The 25,242-nt window shown below is 51.2% G+C and overlaps 3 protein-coding genes across 15 annotated transcripts; all 3 read right to left on the reverse strand.

Annotated features, from left to right (window-relative positions):
* Positions 1-247: 247 nt before the first annotated feature.
* arrdc3b (arrestin domain containing 3b) lies at positions 248-5,361 on the reverse strand. The gene is made up of 8 exons (XM_029170073.3): positions 4,865-5,361; positions 2,378-2,459; positions 2,107-2,254; positions 1,923-2,025; positions 1,551-1,807; positions 1,304-1,457; positions 1,063-1,217; positions 248-914 (listed from the first exon to the last, which is right to left on the reverse strand). Exons 1-8 carry the CDS (start codon positions 5,142-5,144, stop codon positions 840-842), a joined length of 1,254 nt encoding a protein of 417 aa, XP_029025906.1. The 5' UTR covers positions 5,145-5,361; the 3' UTR covers positions 248-839.
* A 1,475-nt stretch (positions 5,362-6,836) lies between these two features.
* On the reverse strand, positions 6,837-16,931 carry mctp1b (multiple C2 domains, transmembrane 1b). Of its 12 annotated transcripts, none has more exons than XM_029170068.3 (21): positions 15,891-16,722; positions 12,680-12,785; positions 12,465-12,607; positions 12,296-12,375; positions 11,998-12,121; positions 11,184-11,222; positions 10,780-10,947; positions 10,524-10,654; positions 10,260-10,446; positions 10,080-10,173; positions 9,893-9,995; positions 9,704-9,806; positions 9,443-9,544; positions 9,297-9,371; positions 9,100-9,219; positions 8,877-8,987; positions 8,691-8,744; positions 8,512-8,621; positions 8,329-8,438; positions 8,124-8,221; positions 6,837-7,917 (listed from the first exon to the last, which is right to left on the reverse strand). In XM_029170068.3, exons 1-21 carry the CDS (start codon positions 16,425-16,427, stop codon positions 7,846-7,848), a joined length of 2,667 nt encoding a protein of 888 aa, XP_029025901.1. In that variant the 5' UTR covers positions 16,428-16,722; the 3' UTR covers positions 6,837-7,845. The 12 variants fall into 12 exon arrangements, with proteins under 12 accessions (XP_029025901.1, XP_040929022.1, XP_055369166.1 ...); XM_041073088.2 differs by having other exon boundaries at positions 10,780-10,944; positions 15,891-16,720; XM_055513191.1 differs by lacking the exon at positions 15,891-16,722 and adding exons at positions 12,861-13,098; positions 13,226-14,070 and having other exon boundaries at positions 9,893-10,173.
* A 141-nt stretch (positions 16,932-17,072) lies between these two features.
* septin5b (septin 5b) lies at positions 17,073-23,018 on the reverse strand. 2 transcript variants are annotated; one of them, XM_029170075.3, is made up of 12 exons: positions 22,740-23,018; positions 22,584-22,594; positions 20,912-21,002; positions 19,978-20,064; positions 19,705-19,828; positions 19,424-19,558; positions 19,178-19,295; positions 18,902-19,003; positions 18,724-18,820; positions 18,511-18,646; positions 18,329-18,434; positions 17,073-18,197 (listed from the first exon to the last, which is right to left on the reverse strand). In XM_029170075.3, the coding sequence occupies exons 1-12, from the start codon at positions 22,780-22,782 to the stop codon at positions 18,135-18,137; spliced, it is 1,113 nt and encodes a 370-aa protein (XP_029025908.1). In that variant the 5' UTR covers positions 22,783-23,018; the 3' UTR covers positions 17,073-18,134. The 2 variants fall into 2 exon arrangements, with proteins under 2 accessions (XP_029025908.1, XP_029025907.1); XM_029170074.3 differs by having other exon boundaries at positions 18,329-18,437.
* Positions 23,019-25,242: the final 2,224 nt, after the last annotated feature.

The raw sequence follows: 25,242 nt of genomic DNA on the forward strand, positions 1-25,242 counted from the left end.
ACGTACGGATCAGCTGGGCCTCGAGGAGCCGTGAGCTCAAAAAAGAAGTCAGAAGCGTGTCCATTTTACTGGACGTTCTTTGTGATCGGCCCCAGACACAACGATGCCCTCAGGACGTCACCAGGAAGTCACACTGAAGCTAAAAAAAGGCTCTGCGTTATTTGAGAGAGAGAAGAAGAAAGCAAACCCTGTCCCTCACCGGGAAAATGTTCATGTGGTTGTAAGCAAGACCCCACACAAGTCCAGCTATTTTATAAAATAAACCTTTTATTTTATCAAAAGTTGATCATGACAGCAGTAAAATCATGACAGTAGTATAATTAATGCACAGACATGGAGCAACAGAGTGTATGAAAAGAACTAGTGCAAAACGTCACAAATACAAAAGTATATTGCACTTTGTAGGTTTTAGGTGGAAGAAGTCGTGTTTGAACAACATTCTGAATGTGGTTTATTCGTCTGTAAACAGGTCTCAGTCATTGTTGCAAACATCCGTGGAGCTCCAGCCAGAGGAGCTGCGGTTCGGAGCAGAAGCCAGCAGGCGACGGGCGGCGCGGGCCCGTCTTTGGAGCCTGTGTGCTTTTGGTCTCATTGGCGCGCGGAGGCTCACCTCGTGGTCGCGTGTGTCGTCTCCCGCCCTCTTTTTGCCCTTTTGCCCTGGTTTGTAGTTGCGTAGTTGTAGTTCCGTGAAACTCTCCGCGGCGTCTTCTCGCCGGCAGGTCTCTCTCTCTCTCTCTCTCTCTCTCTCGGGTCAGGGGGCGCCGGTCGGGACACAGGATCTGGGCAGAAGCGACGTGGGCCCGGCCGCTGAAGGTGACGGCGTCTTGTGGGAGCTCTCGTCAGCGCGACGGACACATGTCGGACCTCCTGACGTCTGCAGCCCGGCACAGCTCTGGGTCGGGGCAGGGGTCAACCTTGGGGGGGGGGGCAGATTCTCAGAATCTCAATAATATCTCAATAATAGTATTTAAGTAAAAATTGCAACATCCCATGATCATTTCTGATAATAATGAAGAGGGAAAGAAGTCAAGGTCTGAGACTTGGCTTCAACCCTGTTTGTACCTCTGAGTAGAGCGGCGGTGGCAGATATCTGAACTCTGTGATGTATGCTAGCAGAGATCCGCGGTCCTCTCCCTCCCTGTCAGGACTATCACAGCCCTGCAGACAATCCCGCCTGTGACACTCTGATATTGCCAGGTCGCTGTAGCTGGGAGGCGCTGTGGGGGGGGTGTACACAGCCGGTGTTAGAGGACTCTGTGTAGCGCACGTGGGACCGAAAGCTGGCGCGTTTCGCGGGCCGTACCTTCCGGCGGCTCGGCTCGGCCCAGCCAGGCCGCGGCGCTGCAGCCGCTGCTGACGCTGGAGGTGCGCGTGGCGCAGCCGTGAAGCGGGATGGTCCCGATCACCAGCGGCAACGACAGGGACAAGTTCAGCCCACCGGGAACGTCCACGTACACCTGCGGACGGAGGCGGAGGATCGCGTCAGCAGCGGCTTCCTGCCGCATCTCTACTACATGACTAATAACAGCAGCACAGTGCGGGCACCTCACCATGAGGGCGTAGTCCACTCTGATGATGGGACAGTCCAGGATGGACGGCGACACCGGCGGGATCTTCAGGCTCCTGCCCTCCCAGCTCTGGCTCTTGCCCTGCGGCAGCGGGTCCCCCCGCAGGTTGGAGACCAGCTGCTGGATCTGCTTGCCCTTGCCCTTGGCGAAGAAGGTCTGGGTCTGGTACAGCGCCGCCTTCGGCACCACCACGCGCGAGGAGCAGTTCTCCACCTCGGCGAAGATCTGGATGGACTCGCCTGGAACAGAGGGGAGACGAGATCAGCCCCACAGACTGAGGGAGAGAGGCGGCGTGAGTCACGATGGGCGAGCGAGGACTGAACGTTGGAGGAACGGGGGCGACGGGGGCCTCACCTGGCGTGTAGCCCTTTCTCTCGATCTTGGCGCTGAGGGAGATTGGACCTGAGGCACAGAACCAGCAGCACAGAGTCTTTTCCTTTGTACCGGCCTGAGGAGCCTGTTCAGACACAATCAACCCGTTGTTTGGCGTTTGCACCCTAAAAGCCCGCGGGGGCGGTGGTTTGCGCGCGGCGCCTACCAGCAGCAGAGGGGTGTTGATGTCGATGTGCTCGAACACGATGAACTCCTTCTTGGCTTTGACGGGGAGCAGCCATGGACGGTGCAGCTCGGCTTTCACCCAGTACCTCACGTTGCCGTGCTTCCCTTCGAAGGAAGTGGCCAGAGCCCTGGAACACAGCAGGAGGGGAGAAGGTTAGGACCCGTGGGTCCAGGAGGATCCAGCTGTGAACGGACCAGTGCTTGGCCCAATGGCTCCACTGCTCTGTACTGTGGTGCTGGCGGCTACTCACATCTGCGGAAGGCTGAAGCTGAAGGCGAACTCGTGCAGGCCGCTGTGCAGGACGGTCACACCTTCCTCTGGACCGTCCTCATCTGAAACACAAGCACCACCGCTGATTCAATCACTACAAACCGACATCAAACCCCAACGCGGAGGGAAAAAGGCCCCATGGTTCTGTGAATGGACCTCCTCACTGCAGGACTGTGAGGCTTGCATGTTATGAGGGAGGAGCTTGTTGGGTCCGTTTGACTCTTCAGAACACTGGACCTGGCGTTCTGGTCCAGGTCTGCTCATTAACACGGTGAATCTCCGTGGTAGTGACAGATAAAGCTCCTCTGTCTTTTACAGCTGGTGTTTAAAATTCTGTCTGCTCTGATCCACTTCCTGCCAGCTCACTCTTTAAAGTGTGTTCATATGTATGCCGCCATAAGCAGCTCACACGCATCAGTGTGTGTGTGTGTGTGTGAGCGTGCACCACTGTCAAGTCACCGGCAACACGGAGCAAGCAGGAGCAGACCGGTATGAACCAGACTGAGCAGCTTCCTTTAACTGGAAACTCCAACGCATGAAGCTCAGCTGGGCCTCCTATTGGTGGACGGCGTGACACGCACCAGCAGCCGGGCTCCGGTTGGTAGAGCCGCGGCAAGCCCCGCCCACGCGGACACCACCATGTGGTGTGTGGCATGAGGGGGGAGGAGGGAGGGGGAGGCAGCCAGAGGAAGGGTGTTGTACACCAGCGTGAACTCCAGGTACGAACTCTGGAGGAAACACACGAGCTCCACCGTCACAGCTTGTTCAGAGCTGTCATAAAGGCTCATAAATTCTCCCATCTGGGCCTTTTACTACATGAAGCAACCAGTGACGGCAGCTCACACCTGAGCTGGAAACGCTGATGGTCCTGTTACGACAGCTTTCGGTGAAATCAGCAGATGGAGCGAGAATCTGAACCTGATGGAGGGAGATTCTGCTCCACTTCTGTGGATGTGAAGCTTCTCTGCTTCGTTTCCTTCGGGCATAAGACACTAATTATCCTTCAGCTGTCGCCCAGAAAACACAAGGAGCGTTCAGTCGTCACTTTGCGCTTTCATGAACTCTAGCTCTTATTTTATACGATTAACTGACCAAAGAATCAGTGAGTAATGAAGATAATCATCAGTTACAACCGACTGTGACGTCTAAAGCCTGACCAATACCAATTATGGTATTTATGACAAAATATAATCTTCTTTTTTAACATTTACAGACTGTATCTTTATTTAATTTTTAACAATATATGCTAATGTAGCAATCAGTCTATACAAAAACAGTCTATACAAAACAATAAAATATCCTCACATTTAAGAAGCAACAACTAATAAACCTTTTTTAAAATCTGTAGCTAAATCTAAAATAATAATAATCAATAATGAGTAGGCCTAAATTTTATTTTAATTCAGAATTTAAGAATATATTTTATTTTACAACATCTGAGCACAATCAGCTCATTAAGATAGAGATTCAACTCTAAGCTTCACATCATATTGGATGACATTGTTTTTCAGTTACTGCTGAAAGTGAAACAGGTGTTATTGTACTGAGGTCATTTGCATTTTATCGTGACCTCTGACCTCTGCCATCCGTCCATCCATCCCTGAAAGTCGTCCGTGATGCACAGTCCAGTCTCGCGGTTTAGTCCCTAATATTTCAGGTCGTTCAAGTCCAGAGGGGAAACAGTATCTCAGCTGTGGGTCACAGCCGATGACAGAAACGTACAACATGAGCTCTCCGTGTGCACAAAACGCCTTAAAGGGCTGGTTCGCTCATTTGCATCATGGTTCACAAGTCCATCCACGGAGCAGGTAGTCTGTGGGAGCGTTAGGAGGATTTACTCCGCAGCTCAGATGTAATTCCTCACGCACGTACACAGTCGGTCTGGTCCTCCCTCCCTCCCTTCCTCCCTCCCTCCCTCCTCTCTGGCAGTTTCTGAACAGGTTTGAACCGCTTCTAACAAAGGGAGTTGCCTGAGCTGTAAACCCACTTCAGGATGTCACCAGTAAAAAGGTTCTTTCTCCATCAGTTTCACGCGAACGTTGCGCCAAACGTCACGCACACTCGGCCGCCGTCAATTTGGGCTCGATTTCTGCTTTTACGCGAAGTCTGTCGCTCATCGACCTCAACTTTTTTCCCTCCTTCTTCCTGAGGCAGACTGTCAGTGAGGATGAAGCCCGTGCACAACACAATCAACCACTTTACAGCCGCGGCTGCCTTTAAAGCGCGTGGAAGGTCCGAGTGCCTCGTATGACATCAGCTGTTGCATCAGCACCAGTCGCTGATGGACCGGAGCTCTCGGGGCTCGTGACGTGATGCCCCCTCTGTACCCATAAAGTTCTGCATCACGCACGTCAGCCCCCGTGAAAAGTTTGCGGTGAGCGGCGGACCCGCATCATTTTAGGCGCTACACTGCGACAAACGGAGGGACACAGCGGCCGTGTGGCAGCGCGATGAGCCAGTTCCTTACCTCTCTCCTCTCCTATCAAGGTGTCGCAATGGTGCAAGTACTCCACCTCCTCCGTGTAGTTTTGAGTGTAAGCCATGTTGGCTCCGGCGTTTCTCGACTCCGTCCACCGGACCCTGGCGACTCCCCGCGCGGTGATGTCCAGGCTCCTCACGCGCACGTCCCCGCTCACCTCCACCACCACCCTCCCCGACACCAGGTCCCCGCCGGAGAACACCGGCAGGTTGCTCTCGTTCAGGCTGTCAAAGTAGACCGCCAAGGTCCGCACTTTGCTCAGAACCATGACGGCAAGTTGATGACGGCTCTGCCAGGAAACAGACTACGGAGGAGTTGAGTGGAGCCGGCGTGGCCCAACTTCTCCGTGTGCCCAGCACGGCGCTGGCTCCGCAGCCGTGCGCGATGGTTCATCTGGTGCGACGCGCACAGCTGATGTTCCGCTCCAGCTCTCGGCTGCGCTGTCCTCTCCTCCGGATGTGTCGCTCTGCCGCTGCGCTCTTAAAGCCTCGCAAACGCAGCCTCACTGAGCATGTGCGCGCAGACGGGACGGCCCGCTGGCACACAAATGAGCCCGAGTGTGTGGTTCTTATTTTTAAAAAAAAAGTATGGGAAAATGTGCGAAATATTTTGGTTATACTTTTGGTTTAGTGTTGGACCACGAGCACGAACTTCTTTAATTAGCAGAGCTTCAGGCTCAATTTAACGTCGCAACAGAATGTGTGGAGGTGATTTTGTTGAAAACATCAAAATTACTACAGGAGTGTGTGGCTACAATGTTCTACTAATCATGCAACATTTACAGCTGCTGAAAAAGAATTTAAACACAATCCCAGAATCCGGTGATGATCCAGCACTTTAGGCCCTTGACAGCAGTAGCAGATAATAAACGGGTGGATTAGAGGTTGAGGACTAGACGTGAATCAGCAGCCAGACCAACACAAATAAACACAGTTGATGAGAGTTGCAAGAATGCAATGGACAGATATTTTACTTTATTGCTCACTGTTATTATTTCAACGTGTCCCAGGGGTAGAAATAATATAAATATGCAAAGGTAAAAGCTGAAGCCACAAACAGGAAGTAGCAGGTTCTTGGTTTTTAACTGCACCAAACTTTAAGATCCGGTTGCTAGGTGCTGATTTAGGAGGTGGCAACAGTGAAAACTGTGAAGGTCAGATAAAGGAACTTCATGCAAATTCAGGCAAAATCAAAGGTCAACAGAGGCTCACCGCTAACAGAGGATGGAAGGTCTGGTTGAGCAGAACCGGAGGAGTTCTGACCCAAAGTGGTTCTCTCCAATTGCGCGTATCCATCACTACCAAACAGGTTTTATATGCGTGTGATGAAATATCTAAACTCTCAGCTGGATCCAGTGGAGGAGCCCTGACGCGTGGCTCAGTGATGATGAAAACAGAGGCTCTGGCTCCCCCTGGTGGCACGCAAGAGGAGAGCAGGTTATTACTGAGGGCGTCCTGTATATATCTATATATATATATCTATCTATATATATCATATAAAAACTCTCCTCACCTCACTTTCACTCCACGTCCACTGAAATAATCCTCTTTAACCTCATATCAGAGACAAAAGATCCAGAACGTCCATGAGAATCTCCGGGATTTTAACTTTTCTTTGTGTCAGTGACTCAATTCATCTGATTATATCTGTACTGTATGTGACACAGTGACGTCAGGAAGGAAACTGGAAATATGGGCTAATATAAACAAGGCTGATTTTCGCTTCAAGTGCATTCAAGGAAGTGAACTTGGAAAAATTATATAAAAGATTAGATTAAACATTAACTTCATCAATGTTTTCATTTTTCTGTCCAAACTACCAGAAAGTGGCAGAGAGGCCTTACCTGTAGACCTTTATTATCATTTGTGATGTAGTTTCCAGCACTTGTGTTTATGTTTAATATTGACCATCTCAGTTATCACACATAGCTTTGTGTGGACATGAACCACAGAGAACCGCATTGATCAGTGCAGAAATATATTTCACCATATAAATGCTACAGTCATTCTTGCATATTACTTGCATATATGCACACAGCAGCAGCAGCAAGTACCCATGATGCAACAGGAAACAAAGAGCGCATGTGTAAACTGACAGAAGTAGTCAGGAAAGTAAACAGTGTAACACACTCACACACACACACACACACACACACACACACACACACACACACACACACACACACACACACACACACACACACACACACACAAACACACGTCATCTCTGAACATCATATTCAGTATCTGAAGATCCACTTGCATATCGCTACATCCAGCCTCATTGGTTTTTCATTCATAGTAATGGATAACATAATGTATTATATAGAAATCAGGACATATTAGCAAGATAACTAAAACCTATAACTAAAAATATTCAATAATATGTTGATTATGAGCAAATAGTTACACAATAAAATGCACACATCTGAAGATTTGTGCTTCACTCTAATGATGCACAATGATTGAACTTAGTGAAATGTGACATTTGTATTATTAATCTTATTCTGCAAAGCAACAGACGCAGTCCAACAAATGTGGCGGAGCAGAAACCATGCGCATCCGTGCGAGGTGATGCGTGAGCGTGTGTTGGTGTACAGGCTGCACGTACAGTACTGTCACGTGCAACGACAGCGTCTGTGAAACATGCAGCTCTGACTGTAAAAGGACATTTAACACAGAGAAAAACATGCAGCCAGCACAACACAGCCTGCAATGAAAAGCTGTGGGTGCAACGAGTCCATGCAACAGCAGCACAGAGTCACACATGCATAGTCTTACTGTATGATACACACGTACATTCATTGACATTATCCACACGTGTAAACTCAGTACAACAAACAGAATAAAAAACACGACAGACATTGATTTAGAAAATGCGCCTTTTCACAATAAGAAAACAAAAAAATTAACATGTTTTTTAATATCCAAGAAATATATAAATAACCTAGTTTACACCGTTTACAGGCGCTAGCTCAGGTTGGTCCTCCTCCGTTTGCTGGGGCTTTGTCCAGGGTCGGTCCTCAGGTCCCGGTACTGCATCTGTCCACCAGCACAAACACAGAACCAGCAGCAGGGTGAAGCAACTCTATGATATATGATATATGATATATGATATATGATATATGATATATGATATATGATATGAGATATGAGATATGAGATATGAGATATGAGATATGAGATATAGGATATATGATATACGATATATGCATCAGCCAGAGACCCACAGGTTAGGAACCACCCACCACTTGGACGTCCGACGGAACTCTGGAGAGGAAGTCGAGCAGCTCGTTGTTGTCGATCAGGTACGGGTCACGCAGCTTCTTGGTGAACTTGTTCACGCCTGGAAGGAAACGAGGCGGTGTTGAGTCCTCTCACCAGAGCGCACGTGCGTGCGTGTGTGTGTGCGTGTGTGTGTGTGTGTGTGTGTGTGTGTGTGTGTGGCCTCACCCCACGCTAACACAAGGTATCGTAGAGGTATGAGGTAGAGAAGCAGGGTGGCCAGACACAAGGCGGCGATGGCCAACCAGCTGAGAAAAGGCACGGTCCAGGTGAAGGTGCTGGAGGAAGAGCAGGAAGACGGTTCAGGCCCAGAACCTTCAGCCCAGACTCACCTGACCGGTAGGTACCCACTTCTTTATCCTCTCTCCGTACGACGCCACCTCATCCAGAGCGCTCTGGACGCTGACGAACACGTCCTGGATGGCGTAAAGCTTATCCATGAAGCCTTTGGGCTCCGACTCCTGCCAGTAAGACAGTAAACAGTTTGATAGGATGCATATTATAATTACAACATAGTATGATGCTGTTACCTTGTCTTCTTTATCTTCTTCGTCATCTTCCCATTCAAACATAGCCTCCATTGACTGCAGCAAGAAAAGGACATTTCACGGTTGCACTAAGGACCAGTGAACGCATCGTTCTGTTCTGTCTCACGCTGCTTCCTCCATCTGATCCATTTCCCCCAGTTAAATCGCATTAATGGATGATGATCTCACCGCGTCTGTGTTCTCCCTGCTCCAGGAGAACAAGTAGTTCCACGCCAGCAGCAGCAGCAGCGCCAGCGGCAGCATGTAGAGCTCGAAGTTCCACACGACCACCACGAACAGCTGCAGGAGGGAACGGCGGGAGAACGCGGCTGGTTTAGCGTCGCCGCCGCCCGATCAGCGGCTCGGTTCGTTTTCAGGTCAGAGCCACGTGAAACAAGGAGCTGCCTCTCACCACGAAGGAGACGATGCTCCTCTGGGCCGACTCCCACTCGAAGCAGCTCTTGATGTAGGTGCCGTAGCTGATCAGAACCATGACGCAGCGCTTCACGCGGTTGAAGTTCTGCTGGAGTAACTGGAGGTCACAGAAACACTGGGTTTAATGTGATGCTGTTCACTCTAGACAGCGGTGCTGCATCTACTGGAACTGACCTGCTTGGAGACCTTTGCTTCCTCCTCCATATACTTCTGCTCTGCGGGCGTCACGGTCCTCAGAGCGGCCTTGACCTGCAGACGAACACGGGTCATGTGACCAGGCTCCGTACTCAGCGCACAGCTACGGCGCAGACCACACTCACGGTGTTGTAGATGACGTCGATCTCCAGGTAGATGAGTCCTTTGGTCGTTCCTGTCAGCTCCTTGTTTTTCAACAGGTAGCCTTTCTGCTCGCCGTTACGGACCTGAAGGAGGAGCCAGGGACAAAGAATCACAACATGGACATGCAGGCAAACTAGAAAGACTCCAGTAAATGTACTGACTGAGACTGAGACTGAGACTGAGACTGAGACTCAGACTAGACTCAGTCTCAGACTCAGTCTTAGACTCAGACTCAGACTCACCCGTAGGAGCGGGATGGCAACTTTTCCCAGGAAGTCGGCGCTTCTGTCTCTGTCCTCATCAAACACCGTCACCTCCAACACGGAGTGGATGTCCTTCAGGTTGCTGCCAGAAAGACAGCAGTTATTGGTTACACACACACACACACACACACACACACACACACACACACACACACACTGGACACTCACAAGGTGAAGGCTTTGTTCCACTCTGGGTTGAGGTTTTTGTAAACCGTGTGCGTCTGCAGTCGGTCGTTATTCAGCTCCAGCACACAGAAAGGATCGCTCTTACCTGAGAGAACGAGGAGCCGAGTGAAGCTATGGTTCAGGATGTGACAGGAAGCATCTTGATCAGACATGTTGTTGGTTTGGTTACCATTCACATCGGCGGCCATGAGCCCTTCTGCTCTCATCACCTTCACCTGAACTATTCCCACATCCTTAAAGTTGGACAGTGACCTCAGGACACCCTGAAGCAGTGAAGGGCAAAGGGGAATTATTGTTTCCACCTTCCACCTGAGCTGAGCTGTGCCGGAGCTGATGAAGCGTCGCTCACGTATCGTTTGAGGATCTCCCTGCGCTCCTGCGGGTCGTCCAGCGGCGTGACGGCCAGGTCGGCGATGGAGACGTGGGCCGAGGCGGTCAGCGTGACCAGCAGCACCACGCAGCCCCGGGACTCCTCCAGCGGCAGCTCCAGGTGATGGGTGCGCTCCTTCGTCAGGGTGGAGAGGTCCAACTGGCAGCTGCGCCACAAACGCAGCGAACACGGGTCACATTCACGCAGCCACGTCGGCGCAGTCACGACTGGCGAGCGACTGACCGGCCGATGAAGTCGTCTCTCCTCACGGTGTCTCTGTCCCACACGGTGATCTCCAGCACGCCGCCGGTCTCCTCGTACAGATGCAGGTCAAACTGCTCCCTCCACTGCGGACTCAGGGTCTTCGGCACCGTCTGCACACAGAGGAAGGGGAAGAAGCCCCAGTAAGAACATTCTCACCCCCCCCCCCCCCCCCCCCCCCCCACACACACACACACACACACACACACCACCTCTGAGGATGATTATGCGAACAAACCTTGCTCCTGTACTTCTGTGGCCCCAGACGGAACCTGACGTACGGGTCGCTCAGCCCGTTGGGGTCCATGGGAATCAGGTTCCGGCCTTCGATCAGCGCGATGCTTACGATCCCCCTCCACAGCTGGGATTTGCGATGCAGCTCTGAGAGACTGATGGACTGCTGCTGCTGGTTCACACACAAACACACACTCAGGACTTTACTCAGCGCTTCATGGGTGGATGCAGATTTGGCGAAGCTGAAGAATGGGACCCGACACAGCACGTGGGATGATCCGTCACTGCTCTACGCCATTACAATGTGATGCTCATATGAGGCTCTATGAATACGGGCATGGACTCAAGTGACATGAAGGGGAGGGGAAGCGGTGACGGCACACACAGACGGCAACAGGGATTATTTACCTTGGTGGATCGTTTCCAGGACCTCCTGGGCAGCATAGTCTGAACATACATTAACAGACATTATTTAAATGCCTCCTCACGAGCTGGGAAGGATGCAAGTAGGTTATAAGTCACTACACTGCACAAGAAGACTCAAATGAGTGGGAAACTCTACCAGCACTGACTCTCTATTACTACAGCCTCTCATCCTCCTAACGAGGCCTTGCTCCACCCTCTGGCTCAGTCTGGTTTATCTGTTGTCTTCATTCCTCCTCTCACATCTCCGTCTCCGACTGGAGCCGCAGCACAGACACAGACTTGACCTATCATTAATTTAAGTAGTGAATAAAAGATGAATGAGCCTGACTGTGTTTAAAGGGAGACCTGAGGATGCATTTGGAGGCTATTTTCTGACACTCGTATGCGAATGGAGCCTAGGCGAAACTGAAGAGCTCAGTAGAATGAAGCAACGGCCAAAGGTGGAGAATCTACTGGACCTTTTTGGGTCAAAGTGCCTAAACACGGACTTTGTGGCTTCCGATTACTGAGCGGAGCTAAATGCTGCTAATGGTGGATGGATAACGATCAGCAGATTTTCTCTGCGATGAGAAAAATGCTCCTCGCTAAACTAAAGGGTGGAGCAGGAAAGGGCACTAACAGCCTAATCACCACCAAACTCACTTTATTCACAAAGGGTTTCCACCGATACGCCCTAACCTCGCTCTGCTGGAGGAAACAGAGAAGCTAAAGCCTCCTGACAGGAAGACAGCTTTTATACGTTTCATTTTTCATTTAAAACCCGTACTCAGCTGCAGAGCAGACCCCGTGAACGTACCACTGAGTCTCGCCGCTCCTCAACCGGACTGTCTTTGGGCGTCAGCGTGACGGCCAGCTCCAGCGAGCCCAGGTCCTGATCCGGGTACTGAGGGTCCTTCAGCGCCAGAGTCACAGGTATGGTCCTGTTAGAGGCAGATGTGAGTAGCTTCATTTGAACGCTGGGAAAAATAAAGTGACTGGGAATTGGACGAGTGCAGTAAAAAGCAGAGGTCAGTGTTCAGAGGTAAATAGAAATCTATGCAGTGAAGCTCCTCCATGTGTTGTCATGCAGCACTGGGTGCACTGTGTATGTCTACCTCTGCTGCTCTAGAGACTCCAGGTACAAGTAGGAGGAACCCATGAAGTCGTCTTGAAGCCCGAAGTCGTAATCAAACACCTGCAACGGAGCGACAAACGCATGAATCCCCACTGTGTGTGCTGCTCAATGAGAGCAATGAACCTGAGGTGACGTCTGTGTGTTTTTACCTTCACATACAGGGGTTCGCTCAGACTGTCCAGCACCAGCGTCACCTTCTCATCCCACACCGGGTTCAGATTCTTATTGATGGTTTTGCTCCGGAACACTTCTTTCCCAGCGAGCTTGAACTTCACGTACGGGTCGCTGGTGCCTGAGGAGACAAAGTCGCAGCTGACGCACGGAGGCCATGACGGGTCAAACGGACGGACGGACGGAACTCTACCTCCGCGGTCCCGGGCGGCCAGCTTGTGTCCTCGCTTCAGCTCGATCTGCAGCTTGTACATCCCCAGACGAGGGGCCCCTGAGGAGGAGCGGGGAGCTGCCATTCCCTGCAAACAGACGAAAAACAGCCCAATCTGACACCGGCCGCTCAGCAGCGAACGCGCCGCGCGCTCCAAACTCACCCAGGCTTTAACGCAGAACATATCTGTCCTCACTGAGACGCGCCGTTCGCTATCATGGCCGTATTTGTGTTGTCTTAGCCGACGACTAACACCAGAGCTTCTAATTCAGCTCACTCATCTCAGGGGAAACACTGACAGGAAATTACAAGAGAGCAGCTTCCTTCCATTTGACCAAAGTGCAGTTGCTGGTGTTTTTTCCATTATTCTACAATCGTTGCTTCCACCATCACCTACGCGCCTGAATATAGACAAGTGGGACTGAATGGGTGGACACTTTCTAAACATCTAGAACAGCTGTTGTTGATCCACAGCAGGGATGGATGCACCTGCCTGCCTCATCCACGGCTCAGGAGCCAGTAACTCACCTGAAATGGATGATCCACATCCGGCAGCGGTCGCGTTGAGAAACACTTTTTCACCACAACGAAAACTTCTGACATGTGCCAAGTCCTGCTCTGCCACTTAGCAAATCCTCCGGGCAACTGGTGGGAGGACGGCCGCTGAAAGCCTCCATCCTCAGCAGGAGCGTGTTACACGAGGGGTGAGTGAGTTCAGACGTGATGACGAACAAGAAGACCGTAACAATAAGCCTCTAGAGCTGTTATTATTAATATCTGGTCTATTGCCTGGTACTAAGTGGTACATTTCAGTTTGACTGGAACTGACATATGACAAATGAAGGATTTCACTACACAGTGACCAGAGCAGAGCTGAGTCAGGGGGGTTCCAGCAGTAACCAGGCCGATTAGGGAGGATTAACTGTCTTGTGGAAGCAAAACACAGAGCTGAGAATAGCGTCAGATCACACACGATCCCATCAGCGCCACGGATCCACATTTATTTACGTTTGGGTTGAAGATGATACCTCATCGACCGGAGCATCCTGTGTCCCTGAACTAACCCTTCCCACAATTATGGGAACAAGTATAAATTACACAATAACTCAATGAACTGACTCCAGATGAAAAGCACAATCTAACACGTCTTCTTCACTACACCCACCAACAAACTGTGCTGCAGGAGCGCGATGCGTAGCGAGCGCTGCCGTTTTGTGTAGTACTAGTTGTTGTGGACGTAACTGTTGCTGGTTTCAGCAGGAAGTGGCGGCTAATGGCAGGCGCCCGCGATCTCGGAGCGAAAGGGGTGGTGCCGCAAACTGATCTCACTACTTCCTGTTTAGCGAAACGCCAAATAATGTGAGTCCGGCAGCTGTGACCCAAAGGCGCGAGGGAAAACGTGGCCACTTACGTTACGCTGGACGAGGGGTTGGTTCGAATGGCCGATCCACATGTTGATGCCGCTGTGGAAGCAGAATGAGGATCTCTGCGTGCACCTGACATGCGATGATCAATACGCAATCGGGGGCTCACACGACATTCGGCATCTTGTGCAGATGATAAGGAAACGCTGAAACACGGCGAGCTGTCGTGCAGCGTTCAGGGCCTCTTTATCTGGTCCATACATGAGCAGCATTTGGGTGTTTTTTTCACATATCAGTTTGGCAACTCAATACTGAGTGACCTGAAAATACTCAAACGTACAGTAATAAAAACAGACCATGATCAACATGTGGGTCGATGGCTGCAGGTGGGCGATGAGCGCTGACCCAATAAGAGAAGCCTCGTGGTCCAATAATATGTTCATGTCTGTGTCCATGTCTCAAAATAATCAGACCCTGTCAGTCACAGTGCTTTACTGCTGTTGTATCACCTGACTGCTCTTAATCCTCCTCATAACACAGCTTATCCTGTTACTAACTATATTCCGTCGCCTAACTCGAGTCCTTACATAATAAAGCAACTTAAGGCCGATTTTAATGCATTTCAATGGACCCGGGTATGTGAATGTCTACTGCAGAATATGAACGGTAACTATACGGGGCTGTTGAGGGTTCGCTCACCGACAGCAGCCGGCCGCATGCGGAGGCCAGGGAGGCGGCGTCATCGCAGGAGGCGTAGCGGAGCAACCCGCGGATCGCTAGCCGGGGCTCGGCCTCGCTCAGGAAGAGATCCAGGCTCAGGCGGGACATGGAGGCTGGGACGCCAGGTTGACTGCTCAGCCAGGTGTGTTAGAGTTAGGATGGAGCTACAGGTGAGGAGGGAGCAGGAGGAGGCACCACGGGGCTGGATCTGCTAATCCTCCCGTGGAATAAGCCTGACTGACAGGCTGCACGGGGATGAGGGGAATTTATAGTCTCTTAAGGTCACAGGCAGATTTAAAGGGATGCGTCCCGCGCAGGACGAGGCGACGCAGCGCTTCAGGACGAGAGGCGACGACGCTCACACCCAGGAGCCGCGTGCCACAAACCGGACAAACAGCTGATGCTTCGCTTCAGATCAACACACACGCCCGGGCAAACAGAGGAACCGCGTCCGACCGGACCCGGCTGTTTGCCCTGTTAACCGCTGGAACCGCAGACGGTTCAATAGCCACACATCGCAGTCGTTTCCTGCTTCCTTTGTCACTATCATCATCAGATGAAGGTCCACACACACACACACACACACACACACACACACACACACAGTCTAACAGCAGCTTGCAGCTAACGACCGGTTTCACACACAGAGGTTCAGCTGAAGCCAGAACAGAGCCCTCAGGCAGCTCATTCTTCGGTTCCAGATGTGCTCTGCTACTGTAAAACAACCATCTAACACAAGCTCCCTCAAACACACTCACGCTTGGGTTTGCTGCAGCTTCCTCATTCTACTCACCTGGACGGGACAGGACAGTCAGAGCTGCTCAGTTTGACTGCTTGACGTCAATGATTTGTTAGTTCCGAGTGCGTGTGTTTTTTACTTTCTAGTCTGTAGATGAAGGTGCGGACGAGGCCCTGCTGTTTCGGAGGCTGTGGTTTGTGCAGTTGACCGAGATGACTTTTGCCCTTAAAGCTGCCTCTGCTCATAATCTACAGTCATTGTGATTAATCCACTGCAAACCTGTCTGAACATAAATTACCCTTTGAGCCACGTGTCAGATGCATATCGTGACATGTGGTCAGGCCGCTGCGTTTGTGTGACAGGAGCTCACCGGCTGCTCATCTCTGCTCTCCAGCTGCGGTTCCGCCGCCGCTGCAGCAGCTGTTGCCGCTCCGCCGCTGCCGCTGCCGCCGCCGCCGCCGCCGCCGCTGCCGCCCGCTGGCTCGGACAGCCCCTCCAGGCACGCAGACCCCAGAGAGGAGCTCTTGTGGTGACACTGCACCAGCTGGGACACCGTGGGCTTGTTCGGACGCGCGGACTTGTGCCTGACGGACGCCGGCTTCTCTCGGCCGAGTCCGGAGCCGCTCGCGCGCGCTTTGCCGCAGAGCGGTGCGTCTTTGGCGTCCGCGTCGCCCCGGGGGGAGAAGAGCAGGTCGGGCTGCGAGGAGGAGATGACCCGGTCCAGAGCGACGCTCTCCTTCCGCTTGGTCCTCCTGAAGCCCCACACGCCTCGCTCCCTCTTGTCCTCCGGCTCCCTGGCGCTCAGCTTGGGGCTGAGCAGCGGCTTGGCTCTGGCTTGAAACTGTTTCCACATCGTGCTCTGTTGGGACGCGCCGCTCGCGTTCTCGCCCCCTCCGCTCGGCTCCATTCCGGTCACACGCGCGTGTTTACCGTCTCGTGCTGCATTCCGCGAGGAGAGACGCGCTGGAACGCCGCGCGCAGCGTCCGGCTGCACCGCTGGCGAGCGGCTCGTCCTGCCCCCTTCACGCGGAAATAACAGCTGGCAGCGACAGGAGGAGGCACCGGGACCGGACTCAGCGCTCTGCGCGCCCCGCTCCGCGGTCCGGATCCTCGGACTCGAACCTAGGATGTGGCTGCGTGGCTCTGTCAGCTGACTGATTGGGTCCGATGCGGTGCATCTGATGCACGTTGCTGTAGCCTGTTATTAAAATTAGCCAGTTAATTCGCCAATTAGGTCGAGCTGTTAAATTGATCAGAGGGGGCGGTACTGAGTGGGATCTGTGCATTTCATTCCGTCCTATTTGAAATTTGTGTCTGTTCAGGCAAACCTACACCATGAGTCCTTAAACCAAAGCTGCTGGTTTTTATTTATTAACGTTGCAGGATTAGGTGATTAGCTAATCGATCATCTCAATGTTTAGCAGCAAACCAACCCACACAAGGTGTTATATATGTTGTAGTTTTAGTCCCAGTGACCAACAGCACCTTATAATTGTAACAGCACAAGTCCAGTACAAATACAACATCATCCATAGAAAAAGACCAGAACAACTCTGTTACTATGTTGTTTTTATTTATTACCTACATGTCACAAGTTACATGTCATGTTGTAAAGGTGCGTTACCTTTTATTGTTATGGTTGCACAGGTTACACATTATTAAGGTTTCACTTATTAGTGTCCGTTATGGTCTTTTCAGTCCCCCCTGACTCCAGCCAGTTAGTTGCTCTGACATTGTGTAACTCTGCTTAAATCAGCTTTTAATGTACGATAGCATTGTTTTTATAACGTTCATGATTGTGCGATGCAACGCTGTTTTATAAAAATATGGATATGAAGAATTAACATAAGGAGGAGAATGTCGAACGAATGCATGCATCACCACAAACACTAAGTCCTTACGGGGCGTGCACACACACACGCACACACGCACACACACACACACACACACACGCACACACACACACACACACACACACACTGAGACTGACCAGCGGCTGATGGAACCTCACTCTGATTCTGGGGGAACGTGCTGAGTCTTGTCAGCAGTCGTTATTTATTTTATTTAAGCCTCCCGTCGGTTGATGGGGGAGACCAAAAGCAGAGCTAAAAGAAATAAAGACCGGATGTGGCTTCATCAAACAAGGCAGCTATGAGCTAAAGGCTCAGTTTAAGTATGTGGTGGTAAAAGAATTGCCACAAGTTGTCAACAAAAACCAGCAATGACTGCGAGTGAGATATAACCGGCCGAGTTTCAGTCTAGTGTCACTTCTCACACTATCGCACACACACAATCCATGCACGGACGGATGCACGAGTAAAGGGCCGAGTCAATTGGTCTCATTTATTGTTTTAGGTACAAAAGCTACTTGGAAATCTACCGTGATCTACAGTAACAAAGTGCAGCATACTCTCTATTGCCTACAGTAGCTCTATGTGCGTGGCTCATCATTGCATTACAGGGTAAAGTTTGAAAAGGTGTCATTCAAAACACATTTAAATGATGCTAAGTGCGTCCCCTGGCATGCTGTCAGTCAACTCTGTCTGCTCTTCACCTCGGGCCCCGCTGAGGCGCGTTGGCCCCGTCATCCTCCGCCGTGACGGGCGCCGCGGCCTCACAGGTCCTGCTCGTGCATCTGCTGCTGCATCTTCTGAAGCATCTGCTGCATCCTCCTCAGCTGCGCAGGCGGAGGCGCCGACGGCGGGGCGGATGAAGAGGGAACGAGAGGGAGCTTACGTGAGCGCGCATGTGGGTCGCGTCGTTGCGTAACGCCCGCTGCCATGCAGTATTCAGCGCCGAGCCGCTCACCTCGTCGTCTTTGAGCCGGATGAGCTTCTCCGTCTCGGCGTCGGGCGTGGGCAGCGGCAGGACGGGGACGGGGACGGGGCTCTCCACCCGCTTGTCTGCGTTCATCCTGCTGGAACGCAGCAGGCAGAGACGTCGGTCGCTGCACGCGCCTGGTCGCTACGGGAGCCCGGGTTCATACGCACCTGGTCATGCTCTGGATGCACTGGGCCCTGTAGTTCTCGTAGTGGCAGTCGCTGGTGATGTCCTTCAGGTCGTGCATGTGGGTTCTTATCAGCATGGTCCTCAGCTTCACAAAGTCGCAGTGGGACGGGTTCTCCACTGCGAAAGGGGACGACATTCGACATGCACGTCATGCAAAAGGAGCGCCGGGGACACGCGGGGCGAGTTTGATTTACCCTCCACGATGCCCCAGGGGTAGAGACGGCCCCTCACTCGCTGACCGCGGGCTTCTACCACCGTGTTGCTGCCGATCACCGCGAACGGAGTGCTCTCCTGCATCACAACAACCAGCGGGAGTCTCCATTAGCCAGGAACAGTCGCCACCGAGACCCAGTAGAACCCTACTGACGTCACCTTCAGCTCCTTATCCTGTCTCTTGAACTCCTCGTCCTCATCAGAGTCGCAGTCTGGGAACTGGTAGATCTTTATCCCGTACTTATCAATCTCCTCCCTCAGCTGGAAGGACAGAACACACACCAGACGGGACGGGACACAAGTATGTGAGTCAGCGAATGAATAATAAAGTGCAGACGCAAAGTGTAATATGACAGGAAGGCCTTTTGTCTTTGGTTCCTAGTCAGGATGAGAGGACGCTCCTGTTTCTGGTCCTGGATCAGCTCAGTCAGCCACCTGCTCTTTGAGCCTCTTCACCTCGCTGGGCATGAGGCAGTCGGCCTTGGCGATGAGCGGCACCACACTGACTCTGTCCTGCAGGGCCTTGATGAACTCTATGTCCACTGGGCGCAGGCTGCAGGAGGATGACAGGGTCAAACGGAGGTCACGGGCACCTTCCATTGTGTGTGTGTGTGTGTGTGTGTGTGTGTGTGTGTGTGTGTGTGTGTGTGTGTGTGTGTGTGTGTGTGTGTGAAGCTTTACCCGTGTCCGAACGGAGGGATAAAGTAGAGGCAGCAGTGCACCCTGTTGTCCTGGATGTTCTTCCTGTTCAGCCCGCTCTCGTCTCTGAAGTACTGCTCGAACTGCTGGTCGATGTAGTCGGTCACCGGCCTCCAGCTGGAACACGACACAAACTCACTTCCACTTCCACGACTCAGCGGCTGCAGTCACTGCGCTTTCTTGCCAGCATCCATCACACACTGGCTTCAATCAGGCCTCGCTGCCCGTCTGCTTCCTGTCATGTCATTCATCTGCTTACGTACCACTCTGTGTTGTTGACTGCATCTCCAAAACCCGGGGTGTCGACGATGGTGAGTTTGAGCTTCACTCCCTTCTCCTCGATGTCCACCGTGTGCTTGGTGATCTCCACTGTCTGACTGATGCGCTCTGAAATTGCAGACAGATGGAGAGTTTTGACACAGGCTGAACCCCCCACCACCCACCACCACCACCACCACCCCCTGCAGGTGATTTTTAGTCTGTGATCAGAGATACAGGAAGGCGGGTACGGAGACGCTGACTAAGTGATGACTCACCCTCAGCGTTGAGCAGCTTCCTGTCTTTATGCAGATCAGTGAGGAACAGGCTATTCACCAAGGTGGACTTGCCCAGGCCCGACTCACCTGGAACACACACACACCCACACACACACACACACACACACACACACACACACACACACACACACACACACACACACACACACACACACACACACACACACACACACACACACACATATTTGTGTTGTACAAATATCTCTCCTTTAGACAAAATACTGCAACCTGACACATCAGGATCGAACTCAAGCTGCCAGATGCACTTTACAAATTTAATCTGACTCTGATATCACACTGTGGTTGTCTGCTTTCCACGCTCAACATATCCAGATCCTGGGGATCCGTCAGCTGACTCAATGGCCCCAGAAAAACTAAGGTTAGATGATCAGAATCATCCCAGCTCCCATTGCAGAAGCCTCAGACCTAAGCACAGAAGGAGAGGCTTGATTCCCCAGCATCATTCACAGAACGTGCCACGGATGGATTTAAGGCATAATTAAATATTCTGGAGATAAGTCAGTCTCATTCCTCAGGAGCAGCATTTCAGATTTCAGCCAAAATTTGATTTCACAGGAAATTTGTGAGAATCGAGCTGGCGAGGAGGTGTGATGCTCCAAACACAGGCATCCTGCTTGGCTGTGTGTGTGTGTGTGTGTGTGTGTGTGTGTGTGTGTGTGTGTGTGTGTGTGTGTGTGTGTGTGTGTGTGTGTGCGTGCGTCCATGTGTGTGCGTGCGTGCGTGCGTGCGTCCGTGTGTGCGTGCGTGCGTCCGTGTGTGCGTGCGTGTGCGTGCGTGCGTGTGCGTGTGCGTGTGCGTGTGCGTGTGTGTTTTGGATCTCGTACACACGCCGGCACAGCGCTAATGGAGCTGCAGGGAGAGAAACTGCATGGAGCAGCGCTCCGTTCCTCACCTGCCACCATGAGGGTGAAGTCGAAGCCCTTTTTCACCGACTTCCGGTGCACCTGGTTCGGCAGCGTGGCGAAACCCACGTAGTCCTTTTCCTGGAGAGCAAACAACAGACGTGCATCAGCGCAGCGTCGAGGCAGGGTCCAGCACCAGCGGCCAACTCAGCCTGACGGGTTAGTAGGACATTCCCATGATGCAGTGCGTGCGTTAGTGAAATGTTAAAGGGAGAGACTGAGAGCGAGGCCCCTGAGGGTCTTCAAGTATTCATAATCCAGCAGGCAGAGCTGCACTGACAACAACAGGAGGGGGGTGAATAGAGAGAGAGGAGGAGGAGGAAGGTTTATCCTTTAATTCCCTTTATATGACAGTAGAGCTTCATTTAGGTTCAGTCCATTTCAAATCCAGCGCTGCCTCCTCTCCGCTGTCGACATAATCATAAATGAATGACTAGAACTTCCGGCTGCTGGGAGACGCATCTAGGACACGAGAAGGCCGAGATCGGCCGCTTGAGTCACACACAGTTGTCACGTCGTGCCTCTTAGTGGATGCTTGGCCTCCTTTCCTGTCTCTGAGGGGTTTTAGTGCATTTTGTTGTGGTCCTTTTGTGCGTTCATGCCTTACTGGCTGTTGGATGCGCTTCTTGATGCTGCAGCCTTAACCTCACCCATCTAACACAACTGACCAGTGAACAGGCTTCAGTGAAGCAGGTTTTATCCAAAACGCTCACTAGAGGAACACTGCACTGTTGAAGGAGGCAGCTGGTGTGCGACTTCCTCCCATCCTGCACATGTTTCGGCTTGAGGACACAAATGTGATGCCGGGCGCTGCAGCTTGACAGCCTGGGGAGGCGAGCTAGCTGATGTGTGTGATGGGGGGTTGTGTGTGTGCTGCCTTTAGGTTCCATCCTGGCGTTTTGCACGTCCCACCCACACACACACACACACAAGCACACACATCACAGAAATTCACAGATCCAGACTGCTGCTTAACACCACGCTGCGTCTGAGTCCGCTGCTCTGACTCAGACTCCAGCAGGACACGAAAACCATGAAGCACCATGAAACAGCTTGTGGGATCTGAGGGATATAGATCTCAAAATACATTCAGTGAAGAGGAGATGCAGGATGTAGTAACACAGATGGAAAGAATGATGTTTTAATGAGGATTTGCTGCTTCTGTCTGTTAACAAATGAAAAAGTTAAAGGAATATTGTCACTGTCGTTGACACGTTAGTGAAGCAGCAATTTGTTAAACTGATTTGGCAAAATTTAAAATGCATAAGGAAAAAATATTAGCATCTCAGATCGGAGTGAACTAAATATTGATTTTTTGCAGCATCTACTTTTGAAATGTTCTAAGAAAAATGTTTAGTTTTAAAATCCTACCTGACTGGTATTTTTTAGAAATTGTTTCATGCATAGCATTCCGGTGGAAGCGAAATGACTGACCCCAAAACAGCCTCAAATAAAAGGACGCAAGGAAAACAGTGATGGACGGTTTTCCAAAACCAGGCTGTTTATATTTTGGTCATTAATTCTTCGTCTTAGCCGTTTTCAAGCCACACATCAACAGCTTTAGGTGATTGGTCAACTTCTCCTGTCTAAGGACCAGGGTCAGCGTCACTGGGCTTCATTCTGACACGAACACACGGACGCTGGACGGTGCGCTGCTCTCACCTCTCCATCATCTGCAGCCAAATTCCAGGGGACGGTCCGTTTTGGGCGCAGATCCCAGTCGCGTCCGGGCGTTTCCGGGGGGAGACAATAAAAAGAGCAGGTGGATTAGAGTCCAAAGCAGCGGCTGAGGCTCCGGATCCACCTGCGGGCTCTTACCTGGCCGGGGCGCGCGGCTCTTGTGCCTGCTGTTGGCCGTCATCGCGGACGCAGCCTGCGGACAGCGCGTCCTGGCTGGATGAAAGGGGCGGGTCTGGAGCCTCTGGTCCCTTCGATGAAGACTGCGCGAGGATCACCGCCACCAGCGGCGCAGGATGCGCGCAAAATAGCAAATGAACGGTCAAAAAGCCCGAGAACGAGTCACCCTGGCTCCAGACTCTCCGTCAGCACTGCTCACAGACTGCTGCGCTGGTCATGGGAATTGTTTTGTGTGAGAGTGCTTGCAGTTGACGTGAAAGGCCAGAGGGTGGCGCTGCAGGCTGCTTAATACAAAGGACATCATTTCCTTCAGATTAAAGAGCCTAGACACCAACGTTTAACACCAATAAATAAATGCACAAACGAATCAAAGATGTAAAATGATGATGTGGTTTGTTTTCTATATCAAACCAACAGTTCATCCTGGCACAGTAGCTCATTATTATTATTATTATTATTATTATTATTGTTATTATAGACAGGGTTAAATACGTTAGGCTGATTTTTGTGACTGTCCCACAGACAGGATTGAACTCTCACACTGAATTTGACATCCTGCTAAGAGCTCAGTGCAAACACAATGCTGCATTGTGTTGCTGAGTGAGATGCCACTCAGAGCCACGGTGTGAAAATACACTGGCGCTTTCACCTTTGTAAAACCTAACACATTTACTCAATATTGTTTCTGCTTCACTTCATACATATTAAAGGCAGAGTATAAGATGTAGATGTTTGTTTTCTAAATATGTCTGTAGTCAAAGTAAACTGTATCACTGTTATCGTCTGGGTGCCTCCTGTTTGTTGACAACTCAATGATCGACCAGGCAGCGTTGTTCTGGAGCAGGAACCACCCCAGAGCTCAGAGACAGTGATTGATTCAAACACAACAAAACAACCTGTGAGGTTTGGTGAGATTTGACCTGCTACCTGCGGGAGGAGGAGAGAGCAGGGGAACAATAAGCAATGTGGGCTGGAGGCAGGAGCAGGCTGCCATTCAAGCGACCCTGTTTCCTGTGAGGCCCGCATGGGTGGTGGTGGTAGACAATGAGCCACTTTACCTCCCACCATCACACAAAAATGGATTTCTTCTGATCCCAGGTCAGCGAGCAGGATCACAGTGACCTCTGTAATTGCTCTTTATTTATTTATAACACTTGTCTGGGCTACATCCGCACCACAGAGCAGCAGCAACACATCGCTACCCTGCGGTTTCTAGTTAGCGTAGCTGGTTAACAAAGGGAGGAAGGCAGCTGTGCAGAGAACTCATCTTTGCATTTGCTGAACATGGTGACATTGGTTTCATTTGTGTCTATTTAAGGGAAAGTTGGCACACGCAGCGAGTGAATCACTGAAATGGGGCACGCTGGATGAATCATGCCCAAAACGCGGAGTGTCGTCAGCATATTGACGCTGTGAGACAGGTTAGATTCATTTCAAGTGTTAATCCATCGTGTTGTCCTGTGAAGTCAAGTAGAACCTGTCCTCATGCCTGAACCTCAGACAAACTGAGGGGAATTCAGTGACAGTAAAATGGAGGCATGGGATCCGGACCAGGTCAGACTGAGGTGATTTAAACCCGGTCAGACGTAAGACTCATTGTTATTGGGGTCAGTCACACTTAATCCCTTTTCCCTGCACTTTTTTATGAGGATTGCTTATGAGCTCACATTGTGTTTGTGCTGCACATGCACCACGCGCACGTACAAGCGTTTCCTCCCCGCAGGCAGAGATGCGGCTCAGGGTCGCACGCTGCCTACAGTTATGGGAAACGATCCGGCTCAGGAAGGCCGGGTTCAGCTGTGTACAATAGTCCATTCCATGTGCTCCATGACGATTCCTCTGCTCCTGCCAAGCATTTCACCTCACAGGAGGAAGCGCTGATTGTTCTGAGCGAGGCTTGTCTCCATTTTACCAGAAAAAGGCACAATGGGAGTCGGGACGGGAAAAGACGAGCAGGGTTGTTTTTATTTATGCCATCTGAATTATAGCATTTGTTAGTGACGAGTAATATTTAATACACAATATTAATACAGAGAGACACTGTTTGGTGGTAGGAGGTGAGACAGAATCAGGAGAAGAAGGGAACGAAGGAGGACGGAGACTTGCTTGGGCCGTTGTGTTATCTTTCTGATTGTGCTCCACAGGGACGGGAAATGGCGCTGTTGAGCACAGGAAATGAGCTGATGGCAGAGATAAGACGGGGCAAAATGGCTCCGTCACTCAAAGCAGGCCCACGGTGATGCCGCCGAGAGGAGTCTGGAGAAGAGCGAGAGCACGGCATCAGAAGTTTGACATAACGGGAGTTTATGCGACATTTATGAAACGTTTTGATATCAGCGTGAACTTTTTGATTTCAGGCCTGTTAAATATGACTTTGACATATGACTTTGACATATGACTTATGACTGTGAAGTGGCTGCCCTCAGAATGAAAGTGGGATGACTGGGCTGTGACTGCACGGTGA

The sequence above is a fragment of the Betta splendens genome, chromosome 12, assembly GCF_900634795.4.
Source record: "Betta splendens chromosome 12, fBetSpl5.4, whole genome shotgun sequence".
NCBI classification, from domain to species: domain Eukaryota; kingdom Metazoa; phylum Chordata; class Actinopteri; order Anabantiformes; family Osphronemidae; genus Betta; species Betta splendens.